The following is a 14,667-nucleotide window of genomic DNA, read 5'->3' as shown; positions in this document are numbered from 1 at the left end:
ACGTGATAAGAGTGCTCTTGCTGAGCTGAAATGATTCATCCCCATGAGTCATCCACTAAAGTAGTAATGACAATGAGACTTGCAGCCAAATGCAAATGCTAAGCCTCTCTCCGCACAGTTGACTTTAGGACCCTTCGGAACACACTTCTCCCCTTGGACTGACCATTGGGTGGGGCTGCAAGGGGCGCCACCTGTTGGAGCAGGTTTGCTACGCTCTTGTTTACACATTCAACAGATGTTTATTCAACACCTACTGTGTACCTGGCCTAGTACCAGGCACCAGAGATTAAAGTGGTGGCATCCCCTGCTCTATTCAGGTCACCGAGGCTAAGTCAGCAGTCCTGTGGGCAACTGCACGACTCTAATAACTGTCATCAAAGATGTGAATGCAACAGGTTGATCTGACCCAAGAACTGAAAAACAAGCATGAGGTGGGTGGACAATGTTAGGAATATTCCTTAAGATGAGCCTCTCTGCCCATGCAAATAATTCCAATCAGACCAAATCAGACCAAATAAAGATGCCCATGTTTAATGCAGTACTCCTGGATGGCACCGGGAAAGCATGGCAAGGGGAAGAGAGAGAAGGGGAGACCAGGCAAAACCCGGAGACCATGTGTTGATTCTCCAAGGGGCAGCCTAAATTGCCTGTGGGAGTGGTCCTGACCCTCCCTGGGGAGGGGTAACCACTTGGCAGGCTTTCTTGACACTTGCCGGGGAGGTGGAGTTTGGACTGAGGCACCCCTCAGGGGAGGGGGCTTCCAAAGATGGATGCCGAGGGCTAGGATAGACAGAGGGTTAAAAGAGGAGCATTTCCAACCATGGCAGCAGCAGGATATGCTCCATACACCATAGGGCTACAGCCAGAGGGCACAGCAAGAGCCTGGAGGGGTTAACAGAAAGCTCAGGAACAGAGACTTTGAAACTGGACAGAATTGTGCCAACAGCAGTTGGAATTCTGGGAGGATCTTTGCTTTCTCTGGAGTTATGGGGAGAATGGACTGGAGACCAGGGAGTGGATGGACAGGAGGAGTCAAGAGCTACCAAGGTACCATGGGAGTGGAATTAACAGGGCAGCCAATGCATTGGGGTCACATCCAGGATTAGACCTCATGGGACTGAAAAGCTGGTGGCCAAAACCAAGTACCAGGTTGACCTTAAGGACACTTGTCAGCCAGAAACCTAGCACAGGTACACTTTAGTCTGTTATGACATCACTTCTCCTTCCAGGCATAACATGACCATCCTGTTGTTATCTTGGAGTAAAGATGCCCTGGGCCTGGCAGTGATGGAAGTAGCCAGACTAGCTAGCACATGATGGCTGGGTCTATGGTAGTGTCGATGAAGTTGTACCACAAAAGAAGAAAGGGTCACATGACCCTCAGTTGGGATTCCAGCTGTCACTCATTCCTCTCCTCTATCCATAAGCTGCAACATATTAGGATGTATAAAGGAAATAGAAAGCTTACTGCAAGCGAGACTCCATGCTGCAGCTTCTCTGAGGTCATCATCCACAACAGGGTGATACTTTGCAGTTGTGTGGTTGATTAGGGGTCATCCATATTCTGTGAGTGACCCTTTCCCCCTGCTTTGTAAGTAAACTGGATAAACACATAGGTTTAACAAGTCCAATTTTGGTCTGTTGTGGGTTTTCCATCTGGGGTATGTACATACATATATACATATACTTCTCCTTTAGGCTAACTAACGTACAGAATCCCATTCTGTGATCTGAGGACGGGAGGCAGGCAACTGGCAGAGTGCTGAGAGCCCATCCTCCACAGGGCCCTTGGTGTCACACCCTCCCGCCACAGCACACAGCACACACCGCACATCAGTAGGTTGGGACAAGGCCTAGCTACAGGTCCAACTTGGGCAGCGCCTCCCATTTTCAGGTCAACTGAGGGGTTCAAGGGGAATTGACATGTCTCGTTACAGAGAAGCAAGAGAACATTTGCCAAAAGGGGAGACCCTCCTGAGATGATCACCCCTGCCCTCCCCTGCCCCAACCCTCAGCCGCCTACCCCCACACGTGTGCCAATGCTCTCTAAGTGTCACATGACTTCTAGATTGGTGAGATATATCCCACCAGCAACTAGGAGCAGAGGAGCGCTGAGTGAGGGACGGAGGACAGTAGCCCATAGGGATGGCTTGATAATCTGAGATCATGTCTGTACCCACACCGGGTGGTCTGGAGGAAGAGGGGCCAATGACATGACTTCTGGAAGGCACAGAGAGGCTGGGTGAGCCTCAGCACCTCTTAGAGGAAATGGACATTTCAATTCTCACTCACTGGATAGACCCTGCAAAGAAACACAGGGACAGTCCCCTATCTCAGAAAAAGCTTCCTCTGTGGAGCTAACTGATCTTGTTTCTACCAGAGGAAGAAGCAAAGAGCACAGGCGCATCCCAGGGTCTTTAGCTTTTCCTGAGTCTGAGTCTTCTCAGGGTAGGGGTGTGGAGTTCAGTCAGGGAGTTGGGAGACTCGCATGGTACTTAAACTCTAGGCCATGCAGAAGAGCAAAGGGTCATCAGCAGCCTGGTGATAGGCTGGGAGGAAGTGACCACACATCTTCCTAAAGTTCAAACTCATAGTGTTTATTACTTTTGTCTGTGAATTTATGTACAATTTGTTATACATGGTTTTTAGACTTATTTATAAAGTGGTTTAATTAATATCCTGTCTTGTTACTTTTCTATTACTGAGATGCAACACCATGACCAAAGCAATTTATGGAAGTGTTTAGTGAGGTTTCGAGTTTCAGAGGCTAGTCCATGACTATTGTGGAGGGGGCCAGGGCAGCAGGCAGGTAGGTGTGGCGCTGGAGCAGTTGCTGAGAGCTACTACATCTCAGTCCACAAGCACCAGGCCGAAAGAGCAATGGGACATAGTGTGGGCTTTAGAAATCTCAAGTGACCTACATCTGCCAACAAGGCCACACCTCCCAATCCTTTCCCCAAATAGTTCCAACAACTAGGGACCAAGCATTCTAATACATTAACCTTTTGGGACCGTTCTCATTCAAACCACCATAAAGCCTTCCACTGTCATTAATGCCTTCTGTGGTTTTTTTTTTTTTATTCTGTTTGTGTTACCAACATGTAACACAAGATTGACATATAATTGCTACTCCTGACAGGGCTTTTTTTTTTCTTTGTTTGTTTTTGAGACATGACTTCTCTGTGTATCTTTGGCTGCACTGAAACTCACTCTGTAGACCAGACTGGCCTCAAACACACAGAGATCTGCCTGCCTCTGCCTCCCGAGGGCTGGGATGAAAAGCATGTGATTTTTTTTTTTAGTTAAAGAATGAACCAGTCTTTAACATAACCCTTGCTTGCATTTTCACCATTTCTCAGAAGCAAACAGATGCCACCAGCAGGTGGCAATGAGCACAGGAGAGAATTTCAGGCTTTGGGGATGATGGAAGCTAGGAATTATATAACAATTTGACAAATCTGGATTTCTGTTTATTTCCTCCACCAATTCCTGACTAAGAGAATCACAAGGTGTGGCCGGCGTGGCTGGATGGATATCCGTTCAAATCCCGCTCTTTACAAGTTCTTAAACAAGCTCCATAATCTTTCAAGTTTTGGCTGCATATCCATAAAATGAAAAAAAATTGGGGGTGGGGGTTTGAGACAGGGTTTCTCTGCGTAGCCCTGGCAGTCCCAGGACATGCTCTGTAGACCAGGCTGGCCTCGAACTCATGGATATCTGCCTGTCTCTGCCTCCCAAAAGCTGGGATTAAAGGTTTGTACCACCACTGCCCGACTTTAAAATGAAATGGATAAGGGTAGGTTTTATTATAAGGATTAAATAGATGAGGTATAACTAGTATCTTATACAGACATGGGTATAATCTCAGTGTTCATTTTTAAAGCCAGTGTGGTGATGCATGCCTGTATTTTTAGCTCTTTGGAGATGGGAACAGATGGATTCAGTGTTCAAGGCCAGCCTAGGTTACAGGGGAACCCTACCTTAAAATAGTAATAAAAACAAATTCACTGCCAACAAAAATTACTTCCATATCAATAATTATCACAGGAGTTGAGGCAAAATAGATGGAGAAAAGCCAAGAAGACTATGGGGGGGGGGGGAATAGCAGTATTCTCAGGCTCTGTTCTTCTCGAGAAAAATAAGTTTTGAGTTCGTGACCCTGATTTCCCTCTTGAAGAAACTAAAGAGAGCGTGGCTCCGTTTTTCCGTGATGACCCATCCAAGGTTAGATCAGGTCATCAAAAGGAGACATGTTCTCCAATCAGAAAATCTCAGAACACAGCAGAAGGAGTTTTCAGAGGAAATCATCACTCCAGATACGTGACGGCTCTCAAGTGCTCACCGGCTTCTTCCCCAGTAAACGCGAAGGCTGCTAGCATCAGTAAATAGACCTTTCACCAGGCACGTGTAACTTTCATAGTCCAAAATCTGTGATCGATTTCTCTCTCAAGAATTTCCAGTTCTAAATTAATTTTTAATATACTGACCTACAGTGCCCAGCTATTTTTAGACAAAGCTGTCTGCTACCCTTTAACTTAAAGTATGCTGAGAGACATAGAATGTGGGGATATCACACTTCCAAAAGACGCCTGGAAAGAAGAAATGTGCCCAGTGCTCTCTGGTGACAAACCACCCTGAGGGGGCACCAGGGAATCTTGGAAGGATTGGCTCTGCCCTAATCCAGGGTCCAATCTCCTGCACCAGCTCTACCTACAGGCAGAGGGGCACATTAACAACACCCGCCTAGAAAGGGACATCCTCCACTGGTGCCCATGACACCCAAAGAGCAAACATGCATGTTGAGATGTGTCAGGTACGAATTTAGTCCTTCCTGCATTCAGAACCTGGCTTCCAGTCCTCAGTAGCTAGAGGGGCAGGGATGAATGAGAAAGAGAATCCTGCTGAGCAGGCCGAGAGGAAGAAAGCTCCTGCAGACCACACCCCCTCTCAAGGTCACCTGGGCTCTGCTGACTATTATTAGCAGTTAAAAAGACCCTTGCAGACGTCGACTGATTCCCGCAACGACTACGTAGTTCAGAAGCACCAGGGCTTCAAGCTGTCGGTTTGTGACTCCCCAGCCCCCAGAATGACGCTCAAAGAACTCCTTGGAATTTTGTCGAAGTACTGAAAAGGGGAAGTTGGGAGAGATAGGATATGCTCAGGGATCTAGGAGACAGGAAACAAAAGAGCAATGTTGGTCTTCAGAACCATATAAATATAAGTTTGATGGCCAGGAATGGTGTTCTCTGTTCGTAAACCCAGCGCTTGAGAGGCAGGAGCAGGTGGGTTCTAGTGTTTTGAGTGAGTATCAGGCCAGCCAGGTTTGCAGAGTGAGACTGTTTCCAGAAAAGGGGGGGAGGGGGTGATGGGGACTGGTGAAAAAATTAAGTAGCTATGAAGAAAAAATTCAGTTTTTAGTCTGAGACAATAAAAAAAAAAATAGAAACGACTGCCCTTGTTTTAAGCCTCTGCATGCTGGGGTGATTTTGGCTGCACAATAACAGATGTGGGAACCAGTGTGGAGAAGTAACATCTACTAGAACAGCGGTTCTCAGCCTTCCTAAGGCTGCAACCCTGTAATACAGATCCTCCTGTGGTGGTGACCCCCAACCATAAAATTATCTTTGTTGCTACATCATAACTGCAATTTGCTACAGTTATGTTCCGATGTAATGTAAATATCTGATATTTCCTGTGGTCTTAGACAACCCCTATTAATGGGTCAGGTGACTCCCAAAGGGGTCGTAATACACGATTGACAGCCGCTGTACTAGCCACAGCCTGCAGTGGCCTCCGCTGCCCCTGTTATTCGATGTCTTTTCTAGGTCATGCATGTTGAGTCCTAATATGGAAAGGCCTGTTTTATTTCTTTGGCAAATTTTCTTTTTACCGTTTTAAAATGAATCATTGTATTATTGGTGGACATGTGCTGTGTGTGATGTATGATGTGTGTGTGAGTTTCACAGATGCCATAGCATGCAAGTGGAGGTCGGGACAATTTGGGGGAGTCAGTTCTGTTCCCCCCTTCCCCGAGTGGCACTCAAACTCAAGTAACTTTGCCTGCTGAGCCATCTCGAGGGACCTGGAGGGAACTCGCCTGCTTTCCAATGTGCTTCTGAGTGCAGGGAGACGTGGCTGGGCAGGGCTGGGGAGAACCCAGCAGACTAGCTTTACCAGCAGCCCCATTAACAATGATTCCAAGGAGAGATGAGTATTGGCTGACCACATAATCCCTCGGCTCAACAAAACTTAGGGCAGGAACAAGAGCGAGCAACCGTGGTCCTCTGCCACTGATTCCTACTTAGGACATCTTCATCCAGAAAAGCAGGCATGCCTTCCATGCAGGCTTTGGACAGAGCAGTTTGTTTTGTTTCTTTTTGGGGTCTTGAGATACGTGTAGTGGTCAGTGCTCAGAGCTGCCTGCTGTTTGTGACAGGCCCAGTACCCTGTCTTGGGGGCAGCAGGACCACTGTGAATTGACACTAGAGGTCTCGGCCTCCCATAGACATCCCCCCTCCTGTCCAGTCTCTGTCACCCACACAGCCTGTTGCCTGCCGGCTCTGTGAAGAGAGCCCTTTATGTCTCTCACAATAGGCCCTAGTCATGTTCTATTTTTAATGGATTTTAAATGTCTGTTCTGCAAAGGAAAAGTCCCTGGAAAAAAAAAAAAAAGACTGGAATCTCACCCAGGGAGGTGACACAGTGTGTCCTGGCACCAGAGAAAGAGGCAGAAAACTGGTCCCTGCAGGTCCCTGCCTCCTGTGGTGTGGTGAACCTGGTGGAACTGGACGTTTGTGTTGCGCCACCCAGGTGGCCTGCTGCCTGCCTCCGTCTCGTCCCTGAAGGAGAGTGAGGAAAGGAGCTACAAAAAAAGGGAGGTCCTGACTAGACCTCACCTGCGTGGAAGCCAAATGCCACCACAGGAAACGGTCTGTACCTGTGCATAAGGACAAGTGGCCAGAAGGCCTCCCCTTCCGCCTCCCTTTCTTTGATCGTCATGGTCCCAGTGCCTTCTGCTGACGGAAGGTCATCACAGCCTCCAGCCATGCTGGGCAGCCAGGCTACACTGCAGTGGTGTGAGCCTCTCTGCCGTTCCTCGCCCCTGCCTCTATGTCAGGTACCTCTCTGCGACCGTCCTTCCTCCTGTTCCTGACCCCTGCCTTGTGTCTTCTTTGCAGTTCTTCCCTTACGGAGATGCCTCCAAGTTCGCACAGCACGCCTTCCGCACCTTCGACAAGAATGGTGACGGCACCATCGACTTCCGAGAGTTCATCTGCGCCCTGTCCATCACCTCCCGGGGCAGCTTTGAGCAGAAACTGAACTGGGCTTTCAACATGTACGACCTGGACGGTGACGGCAAGATCACCAGGGTGGAGATGCTGGAGATCATTGAGGTGTGTCTTTGAGAAGGGACCCAAGGTAGTGTGGGTAGGGAAGACCCCACCCCCAGAACCATATTGGGCAGGTGCCCCTAGAGCTATTTTTTCACTCTCTGGGAGCCTGCTAGTTACATCCAGGCTTTGGTTTCTTCTGCATGGTCCCCACTGCAGTGCAAGGAATGTCAGTCACAGAACCAGAGCCAGGCCCTTCCTGACACCTAAAACTGGAGCTTTAGCTGGCCACTCACTCAGTACAAGGTCTTCAACCACCACCATCAACAACAAAATGGACTTTCTGAAAGCAAAGGCAATAAATATATTGCCAGGGTCAGTGTCTTCAGTTTCTAATCTAGCTGGGCTCTGCTGAACATGGCAGCCCCTTCCTTATACTAGTTTGAAAGGGACAGGAGTCCAGTGAAGCGAATAGCTGTAGGAGGTCCCCTCCAGATTCCATGGAATCCAGAGATCTTTTCCAGTTGTGTTAGAAGGAACCCACGATTCCTCTGCCCACTGTTCTGGTTCCATCGTCACCATTTCTCCTTGGGTGCTGCCTCTTGAATGTACCAGCCTGCTTGGATGTCCCACAGTGCTCAGTCTCTCTTTCTTCTCTCCACTTTGGGAGGAGGATGCAACCTTTCCCTTAGGCTCCTCCCTTACATCACCTGACTCCACTTATGTCATACTTCCCGGCGAGCCTTCCTTCCCGTAATCCTCCTCAAGCATGCCTACTGTATCCCAGAGCAATCTAACCCAATCGCGAAGGGGTCATCACCCCAGGTGACCCTTCCTATAGACGATATAACAAAACACAGATCCTAAACAGAGAAGGGCTCTACACACCCGCTGCTGTATCCCAGAACCCGCAGGCACTCAGAGCTGATGGACACATTGGTGTTGTTCATTAATTTAAAAGGTCTTGGTGTGCCGGTACATCCCTGCCCCGCCCTCTATGGTCCAGGAAGAGAGATACTCTACTGATCATGGACAACACAGAGCTGAGATGAACATAGTAGACAGCAGTCCAAACCCAAGAACCCTTTCCCATTCTGTCACTCTCCTTCAGACCCCTCGCTAGAATCCTGCCCCTAGCCTGCCCACCCCTTAAGTCAGGCTCAGGCTCTTCTAATACTCGCCCTGTATAAAAGGAGGAGCTGTATCCTCCTCTGCTTTTTCTGCTCTGTCATCAATGTGTATAAGACCCCTCCAAAATACAAATAGTACTTCAATTCTCTATGTAACGGTCACTTATTCATGAGACTAGCTGTAGCTTAAATTTTCTAAGCATGTAGCCTTGTTTTTTGTTTTGTTTTGTTTTAATCTCCCTCACCGTTCAATCCTCAATCCTTTGTTCCTTTTCATATGCAACCTGGCTCTCTCTCCAAGCTCCCTGTGATCTTCCTTCTCAATGGGTTTTTCCAAGTTTCTTCTTCTTGACCTCTGGCGGCATTTCTCCTGCTCACGACCATATCCCCTGAACTTGTTCTCAAATCATTGTTAAGGCCCTTTAGCCAAAGACCACCAAAAACATACCTGCTGTCACACAAGTCACACTTATTATTAACCAAGGCAAATTCAGAAAGGAGGTCCACTGGCTACTGTCCCAGGTAGGGTTACCACTGCTGTGATGAAACACAGTGACCAAAGCAACTCAGAGAGAGAAGGGTTTGTTTGGCTTACGCTTCACATTGTGGTTTGTCTTCAAAGGACCACAAACCCAAGCAGGGCAGGAACTGGCTGACTATAGGATACTGCTTACTTGCATGTTCAACATGTCTTTCTCAGCCTGCTTTCTCATAGACCTGCAGGACCACCAGTTCAGGGATGGTACCACCCACAGTAGGTTGTGCCCTCCCCCATCCATCACTAGTTTAGAAAATGCTCTCCAGTTTTGCCTACAGTTGCATCTTATGGAGGCATCTTCTCAATTGAGGCTCCCTCCTCTCAGATGTCTCTAGCTTCTATCAGTCAAGTTGACGTGACGTAAGTCCAGCCATCACAGGCACTGTACTCACAACTGTGACTAAACGCCTGAGAAGGAGAGGTTGATTTTGGTGCAAGGTTTAAGGTTACATCCAGTCCTTCATAGGAGGGAAGGCTGAAGCCTGAAGCTTAAAGTGTCTGATCACTTTGTGTCTGGTTGTCAAGCAAAGATATGGGTGCTGACGCTCAGCTTGCTTCCTCTTTTGATTTGGTATAGAACCCCATCCTACGGAAAGGCACCACCCACAGTTAAGGTACATCTTTGTACCTCAATTAATCTCATCTAGAAATTTTTTTATGGATACTCCAGAGATTTGTCTTGTAGATGATTCTAGATCCCATCAATCTGGCAATGAATACTAACCATTGCAGAGGTCGTCAGGACTTATAGGATGGGAGTTTTGCTAGGGTGGGGTCCGAGGAAGCAGGGCTCACTCTGCACTGGGTAGTGTCACACAGTGGAGAAGGGAGAAGCCTCTGTGGCGCACTATCTCAACAAATCCCATCTTTAAAAAAGATTAAGAGTATTAAGGCTAAAGCCTTGGTTGCTAAAGAAGCGGTGGTTGTTCTTTTTAGATGCATGGCTTTCTGTGATTTGGACTCATTCAGACATGGTCTACAGAGTTTCTTTTACATGATCTGCCATGGCCATTGGTGTTCTATGAAACCAATCATGTGTGACTGGAGAGTGTCAGGTGTGGATCATGTGTGACTGGACAGTGTCAGGTGTGAATGATGTGTGACTGGACGGTGTCAGGTGTGAATGATCTGTGACTGGACAGTGTCAGGTGTGGATCATGTGTAACTGGAGAGTGTCAGGTGTGGATCATGTGTGGCTGGACAGTGTCAGGTGTGTCTGTGAAACCTGGATGAGCCACATTATCACTCAGGGTCCCCAGATCATACCAGGTAGCTCCCTGGACACTGGCAGCAGCTTTGTTTTCTCAGCCATGGGCTATTTCTCTTTCTTTTCTTTCTAGTTCTTTTTTCCTCCTTCCAACCCTGTGCATTTTCACCTTTTGGGTTGTGAACCTAGCCTTTAGACCCTGTGCATTCTCACACAAGGGTTCGTGGGTGGATTTCTCATCTGTTTGGGTTGGGGAGGTGTGTGAATTCTTTTTCTCCTTTGCTACAATGAATATCACATCTTATTACCTATATGGTACTGTTTTTATTCAGAGTGTTGAGGGCTGTTTGGAAAAATGGATCAGTTGCAGGTGGGTTAGATGGTCTCTCTAAGGCTTGTTTAGGGTAGTTCAAAGAGGAGCTTTCTTCAGAGTTAGTTTTCCGATAGCCCCTGAGACTGTTCTCTATGAATGACGTCATAGGTCTCTATGAATGACGACATGTATTCACTGAGGTCTTTCCACTCTGAGTGGGTAGAACCTTCCCCTAGTAAGATGGGACTTTATTCATGTGTGCAAATAAAAAAGACATATAATCGATATGAGTGCAAGTAGAAAAGGGGGTTTCAGGAGACTGAGCCCGGAGGCATGGAAATGGTTAGACAAGAACACGAAGAGCAATCAGTAAAGCTGATTGAGGATGATTGACAGGGCTGGGGAGTCCAGAGTTCTTGCCTGACAAGCACCATATAAACGTGCCAAGCAGCGTGTTACACAAGCATTCCAGTGCTGTGGAGATGGAGATAGGAGGATTTCTGGGCTTGCTGGCCGGTCAGTCTTGCCTAATTGATGAGTTCAAAGACAATTAGAGATTCTTGTGTCAAAGATAATGAATGAACGGCATTCCTGGGGATGGCATCAAAAGTTTTTGAGTTCAAAGACAATTAGAGATTCTTGTGTCAAAGATAATGAATGAACGGCATTCCTGGGGATGGCATCAAAAGTTTTCTTCGAAACACACACATGCATGTGCACGTGTACACATACAAGCACATTAATAATAATAAATAATAATATGAAGAAGAAGGAAGAAGAAGAAGAAGAAGAAGAAGAAGAAGAAGAAGAAGAAGAAGAAGAAGAAGAAGAAGAAGAAAAGAATCAAAGTAAAAAAAAAAAAGGAATAGAAAGTGTAGAAACTTCCAAGGGAGGAACATGCAGTCTAGAAAAAAAAAATTAGAAAAAAATCTATCAGTGTTCTTCAGCCAAAGATCACCAAGAACATGGACACATCTTTGAGAACTGATGGGATCTGGAAAGCTAGAAGCTGTTAGTGACTTGTCTGCAGGGTTGGATGGAAGATTCAGAGACAATGTAGAAGAGTCTTACAACAAGATTTGCTCTCCAAGGAAGAAAGGAATAGCGCTGCTCCTGGACATTCCGAGTACTCTGCAAACTCCCTCTACTCTGGCTGGCCAGGAGATGGTCACCAGCCCTGTCAGCACAGTTGTTCAGGAGCTTCTTTAATTCCGCTCTCTGTGTGCATCCTAGCAGAGCCCTAAGCAGACTTCTGGAGTTCTCTGCACATCTCCCTCCTCTTGGTCTTCTTTGACTAACTGTGCTCCACCCCTAAGACTTTGCCTCCTCAAGTTACTGACAAGGGAAGAGGGCTATGTTGCTTGAGGCCTTAACCCTCTGCTGCCACCTGGAGAGACTCATCTCTGGTTCTCTCATCTCAAGAACCCCAGTCCTATATTGCCATTGTAAAGCCTAAAAACACTGCCCAGTTCCCTGGTTTATGGTAGAAGGCAACTCAGTATACATTGTACATCGTGGCTAAGGATGATTGACAGAAGAGGGTGCTGTAACAAAATACCTTAGACTCAGTAGTTTATGAACAGCAGAAATGTAACCATCATAGGCCTAGAAGCTGAACATCTAAGATCAAGTCCCTGGCAGATTCTGTGTCTGGTTAAGTGGTAATATCTTTTTTGTTTTGTTATTTATTTATTTATTTATTTATTTATTTATTTATTTATTTAATTTATTAAAGATTTCTGTCTCTTCCCTGCCACTGCCTCCCATATCCCTCCTCCTTCCCCAATCAACTCCCCCTCTCTCATCAGCCCGAAGAGCAGACCGGGTTCCCTGCCCTGTGGGAAGTCCAAGGACCTCCCATCTCCTTCCAGGTCTAGTAGGGTGAACATCCAAACAGCCTAGGCTCCCACAAAGCCAGTTTGTGCAAATAAAGCTTGCCTGAAGGTCAGAGGGTGGAGCTAGTCACTAGCTAACCATAGAGGTCTGGAGGTCTGTACAGACAGACAGGAAGTGATATGGCTGGGCGAAAAGAGGAAGTGAGAGGAAATAGGAACTCAGTCTCTTTTTCAGTTGTGAAGTTGAGAGATAAGGTGACTGTGGTTTTGTTCCTTTATCTCTGATCTCTCAGCATCTTCACCAATATCTGACTCTGGGCTTTTATTATTAAGACCTATTATGAAATAATTGTTCGGGTTTGCAGATGAGAGAGGGTGGTGACCAGGTTAAACTCAGGGATGGTGTATACTTTGAACTTAAGCATGGTTCATTAGATATTTTAATATTCATTTGCAATCTCTCAGAAAGGGACAAGGGGCAGTGCCTGCTTATAACCCCCATATTCAAGAGGCTAAGGCAGAAGGATTTTAAGTTCAAGGCCAGTCTGGGATGCAAAAAGAGCTCAAGGCAACCATGGAACACATTAGTGAGGCCCTGTCTCAATAAAAAAGTGAAAATAGTGTGTATTATAACTTTAGACAATATTCCCAGTGCTTTGTATGTGTACGTTGGTGTGGTTTTGTTTTAGAGATGCTCCTTCTTTCTCAATTAGGTCAATATTTTAGACTTTCAGTATATAAGATATTCGACCCAGATCCCTAGGTTAGCTGTTTCTTCCTCCTCCTGTGATCACTTAAGTTTCTGCCTTTATATCCTGTCTCATTTGTGTTCTTTCTGCCTGGAATGTGTCTCAAGGCTGTGTATCCAACCACACCCTCTCACGCTCAGGTCTAAATTTTCTCACCTTGGTCAGTTTGACCTCTTGCTCTCCTTCTGACTTCCCACCTTGCATTGAGCTCAGGTAGCCTGCAGCTGACAATTCAATAAAGGATGATGTCTTAGTTAGTTAGGGTTAATACTGCTATGAAGAGATGCTGTTACCAAGGCAACTTATAGAAGAAGTATTTGATTGGGAGCTTGATTACAGTTTCAGGAGGTGGATCCATGACCATCAAGACTGGAAGCAAGGCAGTAAGCAGGTAGGCATGGTGCTGAAGTAGTAGCTGAGAGCTTACAGGATCCATATGCATGGTGAGGAGCTGGTTTGAAACTTCAGAGAAAGTCCCCAGCGTCACATCTCTGTCAACAAAGTCACACATCCTAATCCTTCCCAAGCATTCTGACCACTGGGGACCAAACATTCAGAAATATGAGCCTATGGGGGTCATTCCCATTCAAACCACCACGCCAGCTTCCCTGCAAGGTAGCAGCAGCGAGGCTGATAGGCAAAGGGACAAGTGGCTTACCCTGAGCAGCTCACTGACCCCAGAGACAATGCTTAGAGAAAATGCAGAAGGACAAGTGAGTGTGGTGGGTGCTGATTTGATGGGAGACAGATCTGTAGGAGGAAAGAGGTAGGTGCAGAGGAAACAGCTGGACCCAACAGAGAGATAGGGGTGTGACTGGTAGGTCCACACAGGGAGACAGACTAAATACATATTTCTTCACGCTAGAAGATACTTTGCCCACAGGGAAGTTCATGGGAAACTTGCTGATGCGTGCTAGGAATGCTCCCGGGACACATGATGTAGAAGGATTCTGCAGGCTATCCTGTGGCATGTTAGGGTTTAATCTGAAGTCAGGCATGCCCTCTCTGATCTGTACTGACATAGGGTGTAGGATGTATTGGAACTTTCCTTTCTTGGGTGCCATATTCTCAGATACCATTACTGAGAGCTTATCCCTGTCATATCAGACTTGCTGTTGAGGTCCCTAGAGGTGTCTCTTGTGTTTATAATTATTAGAATCCTGACTTTATTAACATGACACTTCTCTTCCTGGCTGCTTCATGTCTTTTGCCTCATGAGAAACCTTTTGATTTTCTCTTTTAAAGGGGGACATCACAGTTACAAGTGAATGATCCTTTTGTCTCTTTTTAAACTTGCAGGCACAAGAAACAGACTCTGTCTTTCCCTTGATCACACTCAGGCTACTGGGCTAATGTTGAAATAGGAACGGCGGTCCCCGGCACCCGGCCACCCGCATGGCTAGCTTATGCCCGAAATAATTACACGGAAACTGTATTCTTTCAAACACTGCCTGGCCCGGCTAGTTCCAGCTTCTTATTGGCTAGCTCTTACATATTGTTCTAACCCATTTCTAATATTCTGTGTAGCCCACGAGCTGGCTTACCAGGGAGGATCTTAACCTGC

At 46.7% G+C, this 14,667-nt stretch overlaps 1 protein-coding gene across 3 annotated transcripts in view; it reads left to right on the top strand.

Annotated features, from left to right (window-relative positions):
* Positions 1-14,667, top strand: part of Vsnl1 (visinin like 1) — a 113,380-nt gene that overhangs the window by 92,677 nt on the left and 6,036 nt on the right. For all 3 annotated transcript variants that reach the window (XM_050141929.1, XM_050141931.1, XM_050141930.1), the window contains exon 3: positions 7,179-7,394. In XM_050141929.1, the coding sequence (XP_049997886.1) occupies positions 7,179-7,394 (216 nt within the window). The remainder of the gene's footprint in view (positions 1-7,178; positions 7,395-14,667) is intronic.

Source organism: Alexandromys fortis, unplaced genomic scaffold, assembly GCF_014885135.2.
Source record: "Alexandromys fortis isolate MF-2015 unplaced genomic scaffold, M_Fortis_MF-2015_v1.1 scaffold_30, whole genome shotgun sequence".
In the NCBI taxonomy this organism is placed as follows: Eukaryota; Metazoa; Chordata; class Mammalia; order Rodentia; family Cricetidae; genus Alexandromys; species Alexandromys fortis.
The sequence above is the reverse complement of the archived record's forward strand: the minus strand, read 5'-3'. Positions and strand labels throughout refer to the sequence as shown.